General features: G+C 41.0%; 2 protein-coding genes and 1 long non-coding RNA gene across 3 annotated transcripts in view; all 3 read right to left on the bottom strand.

The window, feature by feature from the left end:
- Window positions 1-1,237: 1,237 nt before the first annotated feature.
- LOC110516933 (NLR family CARD domain-containing protein 3-like) lies at window positions 1,238-19,893 on the bottom strand (the record flags this gene model as incomplete). The annotated part of the gene is made up of 9 exons (XM_036939583.1): window positions 19,867-19,893; window positions 7,331-7,346; window positions 6,843-6,925; window positions 5,933-6,049; window positions 4,404-4,520; window positions 4,065-4,149; window positions 3,707-3,935; window positions 1,559-3,365; window positions 1,238-1,292 (listed from the first exon to the last, which is right to left on the bottom strand). Coding segments are annotated over exons 3-9 (2,493 nt in total), but the record flags the coding sequence as incomplete, so codon positions are not given.
- LOC118937867 lies at window positions 11,704-13,856 on the bottom strand. The gene is made up of 2 exons (XR_005035276.1): window positions 12,227-13,856; window positions 11,704-12,185 (listed from the first exon to the last, which is right to left on the bottom strand). It is a non-coding gene; the product is annotated as an uncharacterized LOC118937867 (long non-coding RNA).
- Window positions 19,894-20,319: 426 nt separating the features above from the next.
- Window positions 20,320-23,172, bottom strand: part of LOC118937844 (NLR family CARD domain-containing protein 3-like) — a 159,253-nt gene continuing 156,400 nt past the window's right edge. The window contains exons 5-7 of the mRNA XM_036939584.1: window positions 22,865-22,952; window positions 22,505-22,733; window positions 20,320-22,121 (exon numbers count right to left, since the gene is read on the bottom strand). Coding sequence (XP_036795479.1) covers window positions 20,320-22,121; window positions 22,505-22,733; window positions 22,865-22,952 — 2,119 coding nt within the window. The remainder of the gene's footprint in view (window positions 22,122-22,504; window positions 22,734-22,864; window positions 22,953-23,172) is intronic.

The raw sequence follows: 23,172 nt of genomic DNA, 5'->3' as shown, positions 1-23,172 counted from the left end.
ACAAAACATGCTAACCTCTCACCATTACCAATAACAGAGGCTACAACAAAACATGCTAACCTCTCACCATTACCAATAACAGAGACTACAACAAAACATGCTAACCTCTCACCATTACCAATAACAGAGGCTACAACAAAACATGCTAACCTCTCACCATTACCAATTACAGAGGATACAACAAAACATACTAACCTCTCACCATTACAAATAACAGAGGCTACAACAAAACATGCTAACCTCTCACCATTACCAATAACAGAGGCTACAACAAAACATGCTAACCTCTCACCATTACCAATAACAGAGGCTACAACAAAACATGCTAACCTCTCACCATTACAAATAACAGAGGCTACAACAAAACATGCTAACCTCTCAACATTACCAATAACAGAGACTACAACAAAACATGCTAACCTATCACCATTACCAATAACAGAGGCTACAACAAAACATGCTAACCTCTCACCATTACCAGTAACAGAGTCTACAACAAAACATGCTAACCTCTCACCATTACCAATAACAGAGGCTACAACAAAACATGCTAACCTCTCACCATTACCAATTACAGAGGGGGTCTGATCTTTGTGCCTCTGTAACTTTTATTCATCATCATAGTAGCATCATGAATTCATGAGTGTAGAAAACATCTTCTATTCTTACTGACAATACAAGTGAAGTGACTCCAAAATGACAGGACATTATTCACCATTCAGTTTCTATTAGGAAAAACATCTAAAACACAACCAAGACAAACTGCAAATTAATTCAACAAGAAATATGGGACCAAATACTAAACGTATTTAAAAGACTAAAAATAATTTATCCAAAATATTATGACTTTTTCAAATGGGAGAACTAGATACATAAAGGTTTTCATTTATAAACTGTAAAATATATGTGTGAATACCTTTAAATAAAATGTGACATTCTGTACTGTCTCCTAATATGAAACATTATATCTCAAATCCAAAATGCTGGAGCAGAGCACCACATTTAAAACTGTAAGCTTCACTGTCCAAACACATATGGTGTGGACTATGTGTGTCTGGTAAACACATGTGGATCTGGTGAACAGTTATCACTTGTTGACCAACTACAGGAATACTGACCTCAGAGTCTCCAGTTTACAGTGGGGATTCCCCAGTCCAGCAGAGAGCAGCTTCACTCCTGAATCCTTCAGGTCATTGTTACTCAGATCCAGCTCTCTCAGGTGTGAGGGGTTTGACTCCAGAGCTGAGACCAGAGAAGCACAGCCTTCCTCTGTGACTCCACAGCCTGACAGCCTGACAAAGAGATCATCATGACTTCACAAACACACTGTTAATTTAACACCAGTAGTGTAGAAGGACAAATAGCAGATGCATTTGGTTTATTCTCTCAAACAACATATAGATTAATTTTCCGTCTCCAAGATTTGTATGGTCATAGTGTTCTACTAATGTGAAAATATATACATTGATTCAAAAAGTTATTCAATAATAAATATTTTTCTCTAAACTGAGTATTTCTTACTGATGATTAGTTCTTATATGTAATTTTATTTTCTCACAGAGCAACTCTGGAGGCTTTGACCACTGGCAGCAGCCTCAGAAGACCTTCCTCTGATCTGGAGTATTTCTTCAGGTCAAACAAATCCAGATCCTTTTCTGAAGTCAGCAACACAAAGACCAGAGCTGACCACTGTGCAGGTGACAGTTTGGGTTTTGAGAGACTTCCTGATCTCAGGTAGAATTGGATCTCATTCACAAGAGAATGGTCATTCAGTTCATTCAGACAGTGGAACAGATTGATGCTCCTCTCTGGAGAGGGATTCTCCCTGATCTTCTCCTTGATGTACTTGACTGTTTCTTCATGGGTCTGTGAGCTGCTTCTTGTCTTTGTCAGTAGACCTCGGAAGCGCTTCTGATTGGACTCCAGTGAGAGGCCCAGAAGGAAGCGGAGGAAAAGGTCCAGGTTTCCTGTCTCACTTTGTAAGGCTTTATCCACAGCACTCTTGTAGAAAGTAACTTCAGTAACTTTAGGCTTCTCTCTGAAAAGCGAAGAAAAGATACTGGACTTTGTTTGCAGTTTGTCCATTAGATTCTCATTGTTGTTGATGAATGAGAGGAACACATATACAGCAGCCAGAAACTCCTGAATGCTCAGATGAACAAAGCAGTACACCTTGACCTGGTACAGCCCACATTCCTCTTTAAAGAGCTGTGTGCACAATCCTGAGTACACTGAGGCTTCACTGACATCAATGCCAGCCTCTTTCAGGTCTTCTTCATAGAAAATCAGATTGCCATTCACAAGCTGTTGAAAAGCCAGTTTTCCCAGTGACAGAATGCTCTCTTTATTCCAGTGTGGACCTGTCTCTTCTTCCCCAAGATACTTGTCATTCTTCTGTTTGGTATGAAACTCCACAAGGTGTGTGTACATCTCAGTCAGAGTCTTGGGCATCTCTTCTCTCTTATGTTTCAGCATGTGTTCAAGGACTGTTGCAGAAATCCAACAGAAGACTGGAACGTGGCACATGATGTGGAGGCTCCTTGATGTCTTTATGTGTGAGATGATTCTGCTGGCCAGGTCCTCATCACTGAATCTCTTCCTGAAGTACTCCTCCTTCTGTGGGTCATTGAACCCTCGTACCTCTGTCACCTGGTCAACACACCCTGAAGGGATCTTATTGGCTGCTGCAGGTCGGGTAGTTATCCAGATGAGAGCAGAGGGAAGCAGATTTCCCTTGATGAGATTTGTCAGCAGAACATCCACTGAGGTTGACTCTGTGACGTCCCAACATATCTTGTTCTTCTGGAAGTCTAGGGGCAGTCGGCACTCATCCAGACCATCAAAGATGAACAGAACTTTGTACTTGTCGAAGTTGGAGATTCTTGATTGTTTGGTTTCCATTGAGAAGTGATTAAGTAGTTCAATGAAAGTGTGTTTGTCCACTTTCATCAAATTCAGCTCCCGGAAAGGGAATGAAAATACAAATTGGACATCCTGATTTGATTTTCCTTCAGCCCAGTCCAGAATGAACTTCTGCACAGAGACTGTTTTTCCAATGCCAGCGACTCCCTTTGTCAGCACAGTTCTGATGAGTTTGTCTTGTCCAGTGAAGGGTTTGAAGATGTCATTACATCTGATTGGAGTCTCTGGTGTTGCTTGTTTCCTGGTTGTTGTCTCAATCTGTCTCAGCTCATGTTCATTATTGACCTCTCCTGTTCCACCTTCTGTGATGTAGAGCTCTGTGTAGATCTTATTGAGAAGTGTTGGGTTTCCTTGTTTAGCGATCCCCTCAAATACACATTGAAACTTCTTCTTTAGATTAGATTTGAGTTCACGTTGGCAAATCACGGCAAGCTCATCTGAATCTAGAAATAACACAGAGGATATTAATAATGCGTGTGTTTTAATGCCTACAGTATTGTAGGACTGTTATAAAGTTGTAAATTATAATAATTTATTATCTCTTAACTGACTGTATAAATGTGTAAATGTTTTAATAATGCATTACAGACTGGTGTGATTATATTATTATTGGTATTATTGATGGTATTATTAATGTTCTCTTTCTAAATTAATCACCACAACACATCCCTGCTGCTACCTGCTGCTACTTGATCGTTGAGTTACACAGCTACTTTAGCTATACTTTAGCTACAGCTTTTAAATGTTATAAAACAGCATTCAACATGAGGCAGACAGATCTTACATTTCTCCAGTGTGTCAGCAAGCTCCTTCTGGTTCATTTTCCTCAGGATGTGCAGTGTGATCTTCAGAGCCCCCTCTCTGGCACTGCTCTCCTGCTGCTCATCTTCAGCATCCACCACTTCCTTATCCTGCTGCTGACTCTCAAAGCCTTCTGGGAGTTCTGGACTAAGAATCCTCTTGAACTTCTTCAGCTCGTTCTTCACAAATGTCATAATTTTCTCTTCAAGCAACTGGAATAAATCAAGTCAATAAGTTAAGCAAGAGAATAAATGCTTTCTCATTAACACATTAATGAATGATTGTTTACCTCAAGTAAAGTTGATCTGTCAAAAACAAAAGTACATAACAGGACCACATACACTGAATATGGAGTCCAGGTCTGTTTGATGACTCTGGGAAGACTGACCACTGAGAATCTCTGACTCTGATCTCTCCTGTTGGTTTCTGTGGGCAAAACATGAGATTACATCTCCTCATCCAGGGAGTACACGTACACACACACACACACACGCACATGCACACACACACAGGGAGGGAATGTTGTGTTTGTTTTATATTGTTTTAGAACTATGAAAATGAGAAAAGGATTAGCATATCGATTATGAAAACAACAACAATAAATGAGAAAATGTGAGAGGAGAAATGACTAGAGACAGTGTTGTTTAACTCACTGACCAGGACCCATGAGTTCTTCTTACCTTTGTTCAGTAGAAAAGTCTCCCTCTCTAAAGTTTAGAGGTTGATCCATAGACTGGTCACTCTTCATGGACACACAGCTGGGAACAGGGGAGGCTGGTCTCTCCTGCTTGATTGGACTTCAACACAACAGAGACAAACATTACATCTCTCATCTACTCTGAGCTCAGATGGGGAAACAGAAGAAGAGTTTCATTCCAAAATAAGTTATGTTCATGTTTTTTTGCTAAATGAGGAGATATTTTTATCAGGTATTTTTTATAATGCATGTATACTGAGATTGAGGTTCTGACTAGTGATTATTTACCCGGGGTTCAATACCTGCTATTGAGGCGCCCTGAAAATAATATTAAAAAGTTTGGTCCTTGGACACAGACGGGTTAAACACTAAAGTTACCGTCCATCTAGTGAAGAGAGGAGAACCGGACAGAGGTAGCCAGCATCCGTCAACGAGAGAGGGAGAAGCCCTCACCGGGATTTAACAGGTGGAAGAAACAAGGGGAGCTCCATCGGTCCACAAGAAATGCAGGCAGCCGGTGCTAGGATGCTGCTGGTAGAGTAGCTAGCTAGCTTACCGAGCTGTACCGACTAGCTAGGATAACTAGGATGCTGCTGGTAGAGTAGCTAGCTAGCTTACCTAGCTGTAACGACTAGCTAGGATAACTAGGAGGCTGCTGGTAGAGAAGCTAGCTAGCTTACCTAGCTGTAACGACTAGCTAGGATAACTAGGATGCTGCTGGTAGAGTAGCTAGCTAGCTTACCTAGCTGTACTGACTGGCTAGGATAACTAGGATGCTGCTGGTAGAGTAGCTAGCTAGATTACCGAGCTGTACCGACTAGCTTGGAAAACTAGGATGCTGCTGGCTTACGTACTGAGTCAATGTGCAGGGTAAAAGATAGTTGAGGTAATAATGAGACTATAAGGAGTACCAGTACTGAGTCAATATGCAGTGTACCAGGTAGTTGAGGTAATAATGAGACTATAAGGAGTACCAGTACTGAGTCAATGTGCAGGGGTACCAGGTAGTTGAGGTAATAATGAGACTATAAGGAGAACCAGTACTAAGTCAATGTGCAGGGTACCAGGTAGTTGAGGTAATAATGAGGCTATAAGGAGAACCAGTACTGAGTCAATGTGCAGGGTACCAGGTAACAGGTAGTTGAGGTAATAATGAGACTATAATTGAGATAATATGTACATGTAGGTAGAGGTAAAAGTGACAATCAGGATAGAGATTACTTCTCCTCATCCAGGGAGTGCACACACACACACACACACACACACACACACACACACACACACACACACACACACACACACACACACACACACACACACACACACACACACACACACACACACACACAGGGAATGTTGTGTTTGTTTAATATTGTTTTAGGACTATGAAAATGGACAAAATGATTAGCCTATGGATTATGAAAACAACAATAAATGGGAAAATGGGAGAGGAGAAATTACTAGAGACAGTGTTGTTTAACTCACTGACCAGGACCCATGAGTTCTTCTTACCTTTGTTCAGTAGAAAAGTCTCCCTCTCTAAAGTTTAGAGGTTGAAGCATAGACCGGTCACTCTTCATGGACACACAGCTGGGAACAGGGGAGGCTGGTCTCTCCTGCTTGATTGGGCTTCAACACAACAGAGACAAACATTACATATCTCATCTACTCTGAGCTCAGATGGGGAAACAGAAGATGAGTTTCATTCCAAAACGCTGTGTCCACTTTCAGAAATGTTGGTAAATTATATTTGATTGTTTATAGAAATGATTAAATGACTTCAAGTCTTTATAAAGGCTTCTAAAGTGGGTAAATTTCACTTAAAAAAGACAGACTTGATTTGATGAAAAATGGATCATCACCAAAACAAAACAAAACAAGACCTAGAACAGTTACAGTATATAGAATGTAGTATATAGTATATAGTTACAGTATATAGAATGTAGTATATAGTATATAGTTACAGTATATAGAATGTAGTATATAGTATATAGTTACAGTATATAGAATGTAGTATATAGTATATAGTTACAGTATATAGAATGTAGTATATAGTATATAGTTACAGTATATAGAATGTAGTATATAGTATATAGTTACAGTATATAGAATGTAGTATATAGTATATAGTTACAGTATATAGAATGTAGTATATAGTATATAGTTACAGTATATAGAATGTAGTATATAGTATATAGTTACAGTATATAGAATGTAGAGATAGTATATAGTTACAGTATATAGAATGTAGTATATAGTATATAGTTACAGTATATAGAATGTAGTATATAGTATATAGTTACAGTATATAGAATGTAGTATATAGTATATAGTTACAGTATATAGAATGTACACATAAGCAATATTTCCTGATTTAAAAACGTTTTAGAATATACATTCTTAAACAATATTGTCATCTCACCTCTTAGTTTTGGTGTCGTGTTCCCCAGAGAGACACATTTTAGAGGCAGGGCCCCCCTCCTCTCTCTCCCCAGAGAGACTCATTTTAGAGGCAGGGCCCCCCTCCTCTCTCTCTCCAGAGAGACTCATTTTAGAGGCAGGGCCCCCATCCTCTCTCTCCTCAGAGAGACTCATTTTAGAGGCAGGGCCCCCCTCCTCTCTCTTCCCAGAGAGATTCATTTTAGAGGCAGGGCCCCCATCCTCTCTCTCCCCAGAGAGACTCATTTTAGAGGCAGGGCCCCCCTCCTCTCTCTCCCCAGAGAGACTCATTTTAGAGGCAGGGCCCCCATCCTCTCTCTCCTCAGAGAGACTCATTTTAGAGGCAGGGCCCCCCTCCTCTCTCTTCCCAGAGAGACTCATTTTAGAGGCAGGGCCCCCATCCTCTCTCTCCCCAGAGAGACTCATTTTAGAGGCAGTGTCCCCCTCCTCTCTCTCCCCAGAGAGACTCATTTTAGAGCACTGACCCCTAAACAGAGATCCAGCATGTTAGTTGTGGGTAACACAGTGACAAATAATTATTGAATGTCAATTGTTCTCTTTTATTCATTATCCTTTAGAAATAAAACATTTACTAACAGACACATCCAAACAGTCAGGTGATTTAGTTCAATTACTTTTTCTAGCCCAATGACTACTCAAAACCCGCCCACAAGGCCTAAAAACTACCTAATAGCCCCTGATAGGCCTGCATCTTATTTTGGGGAGGCAGGTAGCCTGAAAACTAACTAATAGCCCCTGATAGGCCTACATCTTATTTTGGGGCGGCAGGTAGCCTAGCGGTGGAGGAGCGAACCATTAAGGAGAGCAAAAGCATTACATATAAATAGGTCTAGTTGCCAGGCTGAAGAAGCAAGGACATGCACATTAAGAGAAGATACTAAAGGTCAGCAGGTTACAGGAAGGAGGATGGAAGCAAGATATTGAATCAGGTGTGTAAGTGCTGGTAAAATCAAAAGGATGGAGAAACCCTGAGATAAACATAAAACCATATAATTGAAAAGCTCCTTCAACATCTTTACCAGACGTGTTACTGATAACATGTAGGACTACTGATTAGTTTACACTTAGAAATCTGCTGTCTGTCAGCAACTCAGCTCAAGTAGCAGTTCTACTAACTAGTAATTTAGCATTCCAGGTATTCATGCACATACTCTGTCCATTAGAATAGATTATTGTTCAGTAATACTTACTTTATTTTTCAATAATCTCCATATAGTCTTTTCTGCTCTGTCGTCTCAAAATGGATCCTGTACAAAACAACAACTTTACTTTCTGTTTCAGCTCAGCCGTCTCCCCACCCTGATAATAAAGTGTTATATTGGTATCTTCCACTAGATGACAGTAAACACCTGCTGTAACTAGACTTTACAACTATGTGTTCTGTTTCATACAGGCAGTGTCCCAGAGGAGGAGTGTTGCTCTAGGATCCGGTCCCCCTCTCCATGTAATCTGATTCATTATGATCTAGGATCAGGTCCCCCTCTCCATGTAATTTGATTAACGATTATCTACGATCAGGTCCCTCCTCTCCATCTAATCTGATTCATTATGATCTAGGATCAGGTCCCCCCTCTCCATGTAATCTGATTCATTATGATCTAGGATCAGGTCCCCCTCTCCATGTAATCTGATTCATTATGATCTAGGATCAGGTCCCTCCTCTCCATGTAATCTGATTCATTATGATCTAGGATCAGGTCCCTCCTCTCCATCTAATCTGATTCATTATGATCTAGGATCAGGTCCCCCCTCTCCATGTAATCTGATTCATTATGATCTAGGATCAGGTCCCTTCTCTCCATGTAATCTGATTCATTATGATCTAGGATCAGGTCCCCCCTCTCCATGTAATCTGATTCATTATGATCTAAAAGGCTAAACTGATCCTAGATCAGCTCTCCTACTCTTTATGAATACTGTCACAGGTGACTCCTCAAGATGAGGAGATGATTTCTAAGTTATATTTTTCAAGAATCAATTAGTATCATTCATTGAACTGCTTTGCCATGAACAGATCGGTGAGGTCTTAACCTAAAGGTTCTATATAGACCTTATGGTCATTTTAATGGGGTTGAACATCCATCCCATCAGATTGTGTAAAGGATTTTATGAGTTCAGAAAAATAGTGTATTTGGGATATTTTTGATTGAATGTTCTAAAGGAATTTGGATTTAATCAATGATAGGTGCTTGAATATTCTGAACAAATACACTGGGTTTCTAATTTGCGTTTTAACCAAAATCGATAGGAAGGAAGAAACGGGACTCGTGGTAAGGTGCACTACCATACATAAACTAGAGCATAATAAATCCTGGTTTTGCAAGCCAGAAGGTTATTAAGGAGAGATATAGTACGCATTGGGGAATTAGGACTCTTGTTCCGTACAAATAGGATAGCCATTAATTCAAAAAACATACCTAAATAAAGTTTTAACCTGAGTAGTCTATCTGTAAATGGGAAGTAGTCTGACTATCAAGAAGTAGCAGATAGATATATTAAAACAGTGTATAAAGTGCTGATCCAATGAGGTGTGGTGGTAGACCCATGGATCCTAACAGTGTATAAAGTGCTGATCCAATGAGGTGTGGTGGTAGACCCATGGATCCTAACAGTGTATAAAGTGCTGATCCAATGAGGTTGTAGACCCATGAATCCTAACAGTGTATAAAGTGCTGATCCAATGAGGTTGTAGACATCTTAGTTCCAACATCTTTTTAGCTGCTGTCAAACCTGACATGAAAGGTATTTTCTGTAATGATAGTGGTGAATGATCATTAAGTGATAACAGTTTGGGGGAACAAGGTGTGATGACATCCACTACAGCAGATAAGACAGAGGGAACCTCTTTCCAAAACATGTCCCCTGGTCACTCCCAGTACATATGATTAAAGGAGCCCAAGGCACCTTGATTACATAGATCACACAGAGGAGAGGTTATGATTTTCATTAAATGTTTTCTAGATGGAAGGTATATGCACGAGATTACAATGTATCAGCTGGTGATTAGGATTGTTAGATGAACCCACTACGTTCCTGATGAACTCAACTGGTTGAGCCTGTTCAGCAGCTAGTTCCATGGACACAGTGATTTCAATGTCCTTCACCAAGGTCAGATGACTTTCAGTCAACAGTCACTTTGGTGTATCTTCACTCCGTAGCCCACATTCTAGTCTGTCTCTTATGATGTCATTTAGAACACCATTCAACTCACAGTGTTCTGATAGTTTCTTTACTGCAGCAGCAAACATTGGTACTGATTCTCCCTCTTCCTGATGTCTCCTGTGGAACCTGAACCTTTCAGCATTAACTAGTGGTTCTGGTGAAACATGTCCTTTAAGTATCTCCACAACATCCACATACGCCTTGTTACCTGTTGTCTGGATGTAACAGGCTGCCTAGTAAATTACATGTCTTTGGCCCCATTACACTAAAAACTGTAAGCACAGTGTTGTCATCATCAATGTAATTTACAAGAACAGAATATTCAAACCGTTCTGTATATGAGGTCCACTGCTCAATGGTTTCATTAAACTGTCCAATGTTTCCAACAATTCCAGCCATTTTTCATTTCTAAATAGGCTCATGATTGTCACTCACTTCAATATTGTCCTCAACCACATCAATATTTTCCTCAGTCACATGATCTTCATTCACTTCACTCATTGACGTTTCCTCCTCAAGTTCGCTCATTTAGCAGTTTTTATTTCCAAAGTTCGTCTTCACAGTTGAATAAATGTCCCTTCCTTTAATCAATATATATTCCTCCTTTTTTAACTTATTTGGGGTAGGGGGCAGTATTTTCACCTCCGGATGAAAAGCGTGCCCAGAGTAAACTGCCTGGAATATTTATGATGTAATTTTGTATTTCTGTTGACTCCAACATGGAGGAGAAATGTTGTTTATATCTGAGCGCCGTCTCAGATTATTGTATGGTTTGCTTTTTCCGTAAGTAAAAAAAAAAATCTGACACAGCGGTTGCATTAAAGAGAAGTATAATTCTCATAACACTTGTATCTTATATTAAAGTTTATGATGAATATTTCTGTAAATTGATGTGGCTCTCTGAAAAATCACTGAATGTTTTGGAAGCAAAACATTACTGAGCGTAAAGCGCCAATGTAAACTGAGATTTTTGGATATAAATATGCACCTTATCGAACAAAACATACATGTATTGTGTAACATGAAGTCCTATGAGTGTCATCTGATGAAGATCATCAAAGGTTAGTGATTCATTTGATCTCTATTTCTGCTTTTTGTGACTCCTCTCTTTGGCTGGAAAAATGGCTGTGTTTTTTGTGAGTAGGTGCTGACCTAACATAATCGCATGGTGTGCTTTCGTCGTAAAGCCTTTTTGAAATCGGACACTGTGTTGGAATTAACAACAAGTTTAGCTTTAAAATGGCGTATAATACTTGTATGGTTGAGGAATTTTAATTATGAGATTTCTGTTGTTTGAATTTGGCGCCCTGCACTTTCACTGGATGTTGGTCAGGTGGGACATTAGTCCCACATACCCTAGAGAGGTAATCAAGTTGTTTTCCAGATCTGGCATACGTCTCGGGTCCTTTTCCATGACAATGTTAAATCTCTCTCTTAGCTAGCTCAACTCTGCACTTGCCTCTGCTAGTAAATCACTGTGTTAACATTAGCCTAGACTGAACCACAGAAAATAACAGTTTTAAACAATTGTAAAAACCAACTTCTTCCAGACAGAATAGTTCCTGTAGATTCAGACTTATCACCAATCTGTTGTTATGTTTTGTGGGTTTCATAACCACGTCTGTATAACAATTCAATAATGATGAGACGGGAGACAGGAATCAGTTCAACCATTTATCTGGAACGTGATCATCTCAACACATACAAACCCCCATGATGCTCTGCTGCACAACCCCAATATACAACAAATACATAAATAAATAAGTAAGTGGACACTAAACAAAACTTAGAGGATTTAAATGTTTAGTTGTAGAAAGTAGGGCCATGGGACAGGGTCAGGAAGGTCAGTATGTTTGATACCTGGTTACAGAGGTGACATAACAAGCATAAGGTCCATTATAACACAGTGAAGTGGGGCCATGGGACAGGGTCAGAAAGGTCAGGATGTTTGATACCTGGTTACAGAGGTGACATAACAAGCATAAGGTTCATTATAACACAGTGAAGTAGAGGTGGGAGCTAAAAGCAGACATGGACAGTGAGACGTTGTGTGGAGGTCAGGGGTCAAACACTAGATCAGGACAGGTAGAAATGGCAAGGCTGGAAATAGACAGACACATTCTGATCATGGCTCAGACCTGACCTGAGACACCCAATCAGAAGATGCCATAACAAAGTCCTGACCTGAGACACCCAATCAGAAGATGTCATAACAAAGTCCTGACCTGAGACACCCAATCAGAAGATGTCATAACAAAGTCCTGACCTGAGACACCCAATCAGAAGATGCCATAACAAAGTAATGGCCTGAGACACCCAATCAGAAGATGCCATAACAAAGTCCTGGCCAGTAGGCTTTATGGGATTTCCTTTCATCAAAACCCAGAACATTTAAATGAGGCATCTGTCAATAAAAAGTTACTTTAGAGCTTTAGTTGTTGTGTCCAGTGTGTGTGTCACTGACAGAGGAACACTGATTCACCATCATCCCAAACCCAAAACCCTGGATAGAGGGGCTCAGTGAATGTGGAGGTGAATGTGTTCAGGTGGGTCAGTGTGTCAGAGGAGGCTCTATAGAAGGACAGAGTTCACGCTGGCCAGTCCAGATACACTCCTACTCTGTGGGGGCTGGAGGGGCAGACGTCTATGGTAGTGGGTTTATTATTGTGACAGGCAGAGTAACTGTTGTCAGAGCAGAACAGACCTCAAATCTCTCTGGGTGATCAGGATACGGCTGCTCCTCCGTCCTACATGTCACCTTTCTGTTCTCCTCAGACAGAGAGAGGTGGCTGTTTACTGTGTTTAGGTTCAGGGTGAGATCACAGACATCTGATGGATGAGAACAGAGAGAGCAGAGAACAGAAAGAGCGAGCAGAAAGAGAGAGAGCAGAGAGAACTCTGTTGCTATAGTGACCCTGCATTACAACACTCTGTTGCTATAGTAACCCTGCATCACAAAACTCTGTTGTACTAATTGTACAATTTGTTTAATTAATTTTCACATATTTAATTGTTTTGTATTTCATTTCATATTTGTTTCATGTTTCAACCAGTCGCAGGTGAACATCAACCTGACAGAGGAAACGTTAAATCAAATCCCTCCGAAGATGGTGCCTCTTCCTGTTCGGGCGGCGCTCGGCGGTCGTCTACTAGCTGATCACCTTTTCTGTTTCATTTAGTTTAGTTGCACCTGTTTGTTGTTTGGGTTTTGGGCTGTTTAAACCCCGTCGGCCCGCTGGCTTTTCTGTTCATGTGGATTATTGTGGATTCCGTTTTTCCGGACAGTTCCGTCCTGTTTGTTGGGTTGCGCCCTTGTGTTTGGCCGTTACTCTGTTCTTGGAATAAAGATCCACGTTTTGAACTACCCTGCTCTCTGCCCCTGACTCCTCCACCCAGAAGATCCACGTTTTGAACTACCCTGCTCTCTGCCTGACTCCTCCACCCAGAAGATCCACGTTTTGAACCCTGCTCTCTGCGCCTGACTCCTCCACCCAGAAGATCCACGTTTTGAACCCTGCACTCTGCGCCTGACTCCTCCACCCAGAAGATCCACGTTTTGAACCCTGCTCTCTGCCTGACTCCTCCACCCAGAAGCCTTTACAATTACAAAATTGTTTTCACAATTAACAGGTTTTTTCTTGTTTCAAGTCTGTTTTATTATGAAAAGTACAATATATCCTTGTATACTTGTACAACTATGGAGCGTATGTCCATATATAATTATACAACTATGGAGTGTATGTCCAGATATAATTATACAACTATGGAGAGTATGTCCATATATAATTATACAACTATGGAGTGTATGTCCATATATAATTATACAACTATGGAGCGTATGTCCAGATATAATTAGATAACTATGGAGCGTATGTCCATATATAATTATACAACTATGGAGCGTAGGTCCATATATAATTATATATAATTGTACAAATGATCACATTGGTATTTTAACGGTGTTATTGTAATAAGTCCTGGGTCAAGGTCCTCACAATTTTAGGAAGACGTGTGTGTGTGTGTGTGTGTTTGAGTGTGTGTCCAGTGTGTGTGTGTCCTGTGTGTGTGTTTGTGTCCTGTGTGAGTATGTGTCCTGTGTGTGTGTCCAGTGTGTGTTTGTCCAGTGTGTGTGTGTCCAGTGTGTGTGTGTGTCCAGTGTGTGTCTGTGTCCAGTGTGTGTCTGTGTCCAGTGTGCGTGTGTGTGTGTCCAGTGTGTGTGTCCAGTGTGTGTGTGTGTGTGTGTGTCCAGTGTGTGTGTGTGTCCAGTGTGTGTGTGTGTGTCCAGTGTGTGTGTGTGTCCTGTATGGAACCATCGTACGTCTGTTCTTGACCTCTCCTCTGTGAGTTCAGGGTATTTGAGATGGGAGTATCTAGAAAGGTACCTCTCCTCCGTGAGTTCAGGGTATTTGTGATGAGAGTATCTAGAAGGGTACCTCTCCACTGTGAGTTCAGGGTATTTGTGATGAGAGTATCTAGAAGGGTACCTCTCCACTGTGAGTTCAGGGTATTTGAGATGGGACTATCTAGAAAGGTACCTCTCCTCCGTGAGTTCAGGGTATTTGAGATGGGAGTATCTAGAAGGGTACCTCTCCTCCGTGAGTTCAGGGTATTTGAGATGGGAGTATCTAGAAGGGTACCTCTCCTCCGTGAGTTCAGGGTATTTGTGATGGGTGTATCTAGAAGGGTACCTCTCCTCTGTGAGTTCAGGGTATTTGAGATGGGAGTATCTAGAAGGGTACCTCTCCACTGTGAGTTCAGGGTATTTGAGATGGGAGTATCTAGAAGGGTACCTCTCCTCCGTGAGTTCAGGGTATTTGAGATGGGAGTATCTAGAAGGGTACCTCTCCTCCGTGAGTTCAGGGTATTTGAGATGGGAGTATCTAGAAGGGTACCTCTCCTCCGTGAGTTCAGGGTATTTGAGATGGGAGTATCTAGAAGGGTACCTCTCCTCCCTGAGTTCAGGGTATTTGAGATGGGAGTATCTAGAAGGGTACCTCTCCTCCGTGAGTTCAGGGTATTTGTGATGGGAGTATCTAGAAGGGTACCTCTCCTCTGTGAGTTCAGGGTATTTGAGATGGGAGAGAATTGATCTGGATCTTTCAAGTTAAAAGGCACTTTGTAACCTTTCTGTGGTTTGTCATGTTGACTAGGGGATCTTTGCTATAAAATATCTCAGTTGCTATTTTATTGTATTCATTTATACTTATACTATATGATATTATTTACACACTGAACTGATCTGAGGATCAAAGAGATGAAGCTCATATTATTAAAATATGTAGTTTAAGTATAACTCTGACTGGGGTAAACTCTCAGCATTTGGTTTATCCAGTGTGTGTCCAGTGTGTGTGTGTGTCCAGTGTGTGTGTGTGTGTGTGTCCAGTGTGCGTATGTGTGTGTGTGTGTGTGTGTTCAGTGTGTGTGCATGTGTGTGTCCAGCAGGTGTGTGGGTCCAGTGTGTGTGTGTGTGTGTGTCCAGTGTGTGTGTGTGTGTGTCAAGTGTGTGTCTGAGTCCAGTGTGAGTGTGTTTGGGTCCAGTGTGTGTCTGAGTCCAGCGTGAGTGTGTGTTGGTCTAATATGTGTGTGTGTTTGTCTAGTGTGTGTGTGTGTTTGTCCAGTGTGTGTGTGTGTGTGTGTGTCCAGTGTGTGTGTGTGTGTGTGTGTCTGTGTGTGTGTGTGTGTGAATTCATTCTGTTTGGGTGTGTCCAGTGTGTGTGTGTGTCCAGTGTGTGTGTTTGTCCAGTGTGTGTGTTTGTCCAGTGTGTGTGTGTCCAGGTTGTATGTGTGTGTCTGTGTCCAGTGTGTGTGTGTGTCCAGTGTGTATGTGTGTGTGTGTGTCCCCAGTGTGTATGTGTGTGTGTCCAGTGTGTATGTGTGTGTGTCCAGTGTGTATGTGTGTGTCCAGTGTGTGTGTATGTGTGTGTCTGTGTCCAGTGTGAGTGTGTGTGACATGTTAGTCCAGTACGTGTGTGTGTCCAGTCTGTGTGTGTGTCCAGTGTGTATGTGTGTCCAGCGTGTGTGTGTTCACTGACAGAGGGACACTGAGTCGCCATCCCACAAAACCCTAAACAATGTGTGTGTGTGTGTGTATGTATGTGTCCAATGTTTGTGTGTGTGTATCACTGTTAACATGGTAATTATTTACAGGGACACTGAGGAGTCCAGTGTGTGTGTGTGTGTGTGTGTGTGTGTGTGTGTGTCATTGTGTGTGTGTGTGTGTGAGAAAGAGTCCAGTGTGTGTGTAAGTCCAGTGTGTGTCTGTGTCATTGTGTGTGTGTGTGTGAGAAAGAGTCTAGTGTGTGTGTGTGTCAGGTTATTATTGACAGAGACAGTGTGTGTGTGTTCAGTGTGTGTGTGTATCACAGGGACACTGAGGCACCATCACCCCAAAGCCTAAACCCTGGATAGAGGGGCTCAGTGAATGTGGAGGTGAATGTGTACAGGTGGGTCAGTGTGTCAGAGGAGGCTCTATAGAAGGACAGAGTTCCAGCTGGCCAGTCCAGATACACTCCTACTCTGTGGGAGCTGGAGGAGGGGACATCTATGGTAGTGGGATTATTATTGTGACAGGCAATGTAACTGTTGTCAGAGCAGAACAGAGTCCAGGACTTGTCATTGTATCCAAGACAACCACCCCTTCCTCTCCTGTTGATTCCTTTATATGTCACTCCTATATCAGCCCCCCTTCTCCCTGTCCACACTTCCTCTCCCCTCCCACTCCACTCTACCTCCCAGTAACAGCGCCCAGTCAGACCCTCTCTACACAGCACCTGTCTACAGTCCTCAAATCTCTCTGGGTGATCAGGATACGGCTGCTTCTCTCTCCTACATGTCACCTTTCTGTTCTCCTCAGACAGAGAGAGGTGTCTGTTTACTGTGTTTAGGTCCAGTGTGAGATCACAGACATCTGATGGATGAAACCAGACACAATATTAGAAATCATCATCATTCACATTAGAATGTTAACTCACTTTTCACTAATTCATTTAATGTAGATGTTTCTAGGTATCAAAAGGAGAAGTTAAGGTAACTTGAGACTTGTTGAATGATCATATGTTATACTGTATGGTAATATAAAACACACTTATTCCTATTAATTACACACACACACACACACACACACACACACACACACACACACACACACACACAGTCAAAGCAACTCTTTGTAAACTTTGTTGTCCCTGATTTCTGCTTCTGTAGAACTACAGCTGATATTTAATATGACCAAGTAAGTCATGATGGTGGTCTTTGACTTTGACTTAACTTGAATTAAGACTTATTCTTAGTCATATTCTTCACAGCTGTCAACACTCACATTTTCTAAGCCCAGGTTTCATTCTGTTCTCTCCACCATGTTCCACACTGTAGCGGTAAGCAGAAGAACAGACAGTCATTGAGGGATACACCTGAACTCTCACACACACACACACACACACACACACACACACACACACACACACACACAGTCAGCATATAACTTTGTCCAAGTGTTGATAAGAATGTTTGTCTTAACTAGCCTGATAAGTCAACATGTCTGATATGAACATTGACATAAACCCTCTACATACTTGAGTTTCTCCAGTCTGCAGTGTGGATCCTCCAGTCCAGCAGAGAGCAGTCTGACTCCTGAGTCTCCTGGGTGATTGTAGCTCAGGTCCAGCTCTCTCAGGTGTGAGGGGTTTGACCTCAGAGCTGAGACCAGAGAAGCACAGCCTTCCTCTGTGACTAGACAGCCTGACAGCCTGCAAAGAGTCAAATCATATTAAAACCGCACTACTATTCTTTGGTGGTGAAAATAGTGGCAGTATATTTTTTCAACATATTCCATATATATTCGTAAATTAGTGTATCATCATAAAAAATGACAAATGATCAAAATAATAATTGCCTGCAGATAGAAACATGTATAGTACAAATATTATAGTAGACTGACCAGACCAGTTTAAAAAGCAGTATCAGTCAGAAGACAGACAGTGAGGTATCAGATTTAGATTGTATTGAGTATACAGTCCACACCATATCTATTTAGACAGTGAGGTATCAGATTTAGATTGTATTGAGTATACAGTCCACACCATATCTATTTAGACAGTGAGGTATCAGATTTAGATTGTATTGAGTATACAGTCCACACCATATCTATTTAGACAGTGAGGTATCAGATTTAGATTGTATTGAGTATACAGTCCACAACATATCTATTTAGACAGTGAGGTATCAGATTTAGATTGTATTGAGTATACAGTCCACACCATATCTATTTAGACAGTGAGGAATCAGATTTAGATTGTATTGAGTATACAGTCCACACCATATCTATTTAGACAGTGAGGTATCAGATTTAGATTGTATTGAGTATACAGTCCACACCATATCTATTTAGACAGTGAGGTATCAGATTTAGATTGTATTGAGTATACAGTCCACACCATATCTATTTAGACAGTGAGGTATCAGATTTAGATTGTATTGAGTATACAGTCCACACCATATCTATTTAGACAGAGTGAGAGAGTTACAGAGGCTACAACAAAGCATGCTAAACTCTCACCATTACCAATAACAGAGGCTACAACAAAACATGCTAAACTCTCACCATTACCAATAACAGAGGCTACAACAAAACATGCTAAACTCTCACCATTACCAATAACAGAGGCTACAACTAAACATACTAACCTCTCACCATTACCAATAACAGAGGCTACAACAACACATGCTAACCTCTCACCATTACCAACAACAGAGGCTACAACAAAACATGCTAACCTCTCACCATTACCAATAACAGAGGCTACAACTGAACATACTAACCTCTCACCATTACCAATAACAGAGGCTACAACAAAACATGCTAACCTCTCACCATTACCAAAAACAGAGGATACAACAAAACATGCTAACCTCTCACCATTACCAATAACAGAGGCTACAACTGAACATACTAACCTCTCACCATTACCAATAACAGAGGCTACAACAAAACATGCTAACCTCTCACCATTACCAACAACAGAGGATACAACAAAACATGCTAACCTCTCACCATTACCAATAACAGAGGCTACAACAAAACATGCTAACCTCTCACCATTACCAACAACAGAGGATACAACAAAACATGCTAACCTCTCACCATTACCAATAACAGAGGCTACAACTGAACATACTAACCTCTCACCATTACCAATAACAGAGGCTACAACAAAACATGCTAACCTCTCACCATTACCAACAACAGAGGATACAACAAAACATGCTAACCTCTCACCATTACCAATAACAGAGGCTACAACAAAACATGCTAACCTCTCACCATTACCAATAACAGAGACTACAACAAAACATGCTAACCTCTCACCATTACCAATAACAGAGACTACAACAAAACATGCTAACCTCTCACCATTACCAATAACAGAGGGGGTCTGATCTTTGTTCCTCTGTAACTTTCTCATTCAGCATTATTCTCGATTCATTCATGATTATTCATAATCATGGTAGCATCCACATGAATGTAGAAAACATCTTCTATTCTTACTGACAATACAAGTGAAGTGACTCCAAAATGACAGGACATTATTCACCATTCAGTTTCTATTAGGAAAACATCTAAAACACAACCAAGACAAACTGCAAATGAATTCAACAAGTTTGTAGAATCACAAGATTAATGTAATCACTGGAGGCATGGAATATGGGACCAAATACTAAACTTACAACTACTTTAATACAATATATGTGGATATAACCGAATAATTACGACTTTTCAAATGGGAGAACTACATACATAAAGTGCTTTCATATCTGATAATACTGACCTCAGAGTCTCCAGTTTACAGTGGGGATTCCCCAGTCCAGCAGAGAGCAGCTTCACTCCTGAATCCTTCAGGTCATTGTTACTCAGGTCCAGCTCTCTCAGGTGTGAGGGGTTTGACTCCAGAACTGAGACCAGAGAAGCACAGCCTTCCTCTGTCACTCCACAGCCTGACAGCCTGACAAAGAGATCATCATGACTTAACAAACACACTGTTCATTTAACACCAGTAGTGTAGAAGGACAATGGTAGATGCATTTGGTTTATTCTCTCAAACAACATATAGATTCTTCCGTCTCCTAGAATTGTATGGTCATATTGGTATACTAATGTGAAAATCAATGAATTTATTCAATATGTTTTTCAATATAATATTATGTACATATTATAATACATATTTTTCTCTGAACTGAATATTTATTCCTGATGATTAGTTCTTAAATGTAATTTTATTTACTCACAGAGCAGCTCTGGAGGCTTTGACCACTGGCAGCAGCCTCAGAAGACCTTCCTCTGATCTGGAGTATTTCTTCAGGTCAAACACGTCCAGATCCTTTTCTGAAGTCAGCAACACAAAGACCAGAGCTGACCACTGTGCAGGTGACAGGTTGGGTTTTGAGAGACTTCCTGATCTCAGGAAGCTTTGGATCTCCTCCACTAGAGAATGGTCATTCAGTTCATTCAGACAGTGGAACAGATTGATGCTCCTCTCTGGAGAGGGATTCTCCCTGATCTTCTCCTTGATGTACTTGACTGTTTCTTCATGGCTCTGTGAGCTGCTTGTCTTTGTCAGTAGACCTCGTAAGTGCTTCTGATTGGACTCCAGTGAGAGGCCCAGAAGGAAGCGGAGGAAAAGGTCCAGGTTTCCCGTCTCACTTTGTAAGGCTTTATCCACAGCACTCTTGTAGAAAGTAACTTCAGTAACTTTAGGCTTCTCTCTGAAGAGCGACAAAAAGTATCTGAACATTGATTGAGGTTCGTCCATTAGATTCTCATTGTTGTTGATGAATGAGAGGAACACATATACAGCAGCCAGAAACTCCTGAATGCTCAGATGTACGAAGCAGTACACCTTGTCCTGGTACAGCCCACATTCCTCTTTAAAGAGCTGTGTGCACAATCCTGAGTACACTGAGGCTTCATTAACATCAACGCCAGACTCTTTCAGGTCTTCTTCATAGAAAATCAGATTGCCCTTCACAAGCTGTTGAAAAGCCAGTTTTCCCAGTGACAGAATGCTATCTTTATTCCAGTGTGGACCTGTATCTTCTTTCCCAAGATACTTTTCATTCTTCTGTTTGGTATGAAACACCACAAGGTGTGTGTACATCTCAGTCAGAGTCTTGGGCATCTCTTCTCTCTTCTGTTCCAGCATGTGTTCAAGGACTGTTGCAGAAATCCAACAGAAGACTGGAATGTGGCACATGATGTGGAGGCTCCTTGATGTCTTTATGTGTGAGATGATTCTGCTGGCCAGGTCCTGATCACTGAATCTCTTCCTGAAGTACTCCTCCTTCTGTGGGTCATTGAACCCTCGTACCTCTGTCACCTGGTCAACACACCCTGAAGGGATCTTATTGGCTGCTGCAGGTCGGGTAGTTATCCAGAGGAGAGCAGAGGGAAGCAGATTTCCCTTGATGAGATTTGTCAGCAGAACATCCACTGAGGTTGACTCTGTGACGTCCCAACAGATCTTGTTCTTCTGGAAGTCTAGGGGCAGTCGGCACTCATCCAGACCATCAAAGATGAACAGAACTTTGTACTTGTTGTAGTTGGAGATTCTTGATTGTTTGGTTTCCATTGAGAAGTGATTGAGAAGTTCAATGAAAGTGTGTTTGTCCTCTTTCATCAAATTCAGCTCCCGAAAAGGGAATGAAAATACAAATTGGACATCCTGATTTGCTTTTCCTTCAGCCCAGTCCAGAATGAACTTCTGCACAGAGACTGTTTTTCCAATGCCAGCGACTCCCTTTGTCTGCACAGTTCTGATAAGTTTGTCTTGTCCAGTTAAGGTTTTGAAGATGTCGTTACATTTGATTGCAGTCTCTGGTCTTGCTTGTTTCCTGATTGTTGTCTCAATCTGTCTCAGCTCATGTTCATTATTGACCTCTCCTGTTCCACCCTCTGTGATGTAGAGCTCTGTGTAGATATTATTGAGAAGTGTTGGGTTTCCTTGTTTAGCGATCCCCTCAAATACACATTGAAACTTCTTCTTTAGATTAGATTTGAGTTCACGTTGGCAAATCACAGCAAGCTCATCTGAATGAATAAATAACACAGAGGATAATAATATTACGTCTGTTTTAATGTCTACAGTATTGTAGGACTGTTATAAAGTTTTACATTATAATAATTTATTCTCTTAACTGACTGTATAAATGTGTAAATGTTGTCATAATGCATTACAGACTGGTGTGACTGATTAATATTATTATTGGTATTATTGATGGTATTATTAATGTTGTCTCTCTCTCTCTAAATGAATCACCACAACACATCCCTGCTGCTACTTGATGAGGTCACTAGGTGTTGTGTTAAGGCTGCTACAATATCATTGAGTTACACAGCTACTTTAGCTGTACTTTAGCTACATATTTTAAATGTTAAGAAACAGCATTCAACATGAGGCAGACAGCTCTTACATTTCTCCAGTGTGTCAGCAAGCTCCTTCTGGTTCATTTTCCTCAGGATGTGCAGTGTGATCTTCAGAGCCCCCTCTCTGGCACTGCTCTCCTGCTTCTCATCTTCAGCATCCACCACTTCATTATCCTGCTTCTGACTCTCAAAGCCTTCTGGGAGTTCTGGACTAAGAATCCTCTTGAACATCTTCATCTCGTTCTTCACAAATGTCATAATTTTCTCTTCAAGCATCTGAAATAAATTAAGTAAATAAGTTAAGCAAGAGAAGAAATGCTTTTCTCATTAACACATTAATGAATGATTGACAGATCAACTTTACTTGAGGTAAACAAAAAACACATGTACATAACAGGACCACATACACTGAATATGGAGTCCAGGAGGTCTGTTTGATGACTCTGGGAAGACTGACCACTGAGAATCTCTGACTCTGATCTCCCCTGTTGGTTTCTGTGGACAAAACATGAGATTACATCTCCTCATCCAGGGAGTACACACACACACACACACACACAAAGGGAGGGAGGGAATGTTGTGTTTGTTTAATATTGTTTTAGGACTATGAAATTGGCCAAAATTATTAGCCTATGGATTATGAAAACAACAACAATAAATGGGAAAATGGGAGAGGAGAAATGACTAGAGACAGTGTTGTTTAACTCACTGACCA

Source organism: Oncorhynchus mykiss, chromosome 12, assembly GCF_013265735.2.
Source record: "Oncorhynchus mykiss isolate Arlee chromosome 12, USDA_OmykA_1.1, whole genome shotgun sequence".
Classification (NCBI taxonomy): domain Eukaryota; kingdom Metazoa; phylum Chordata; class Actinopteri; order Salmoniformes; family Salmonidae; genus Oncorhynchus; species Oncorhynchus mykiss.
The sequence above is the reverse complement of the archived record's forward strand: the minus strand, read 5'-3'. Positions and strand labels throughout refer to the sequence as shown.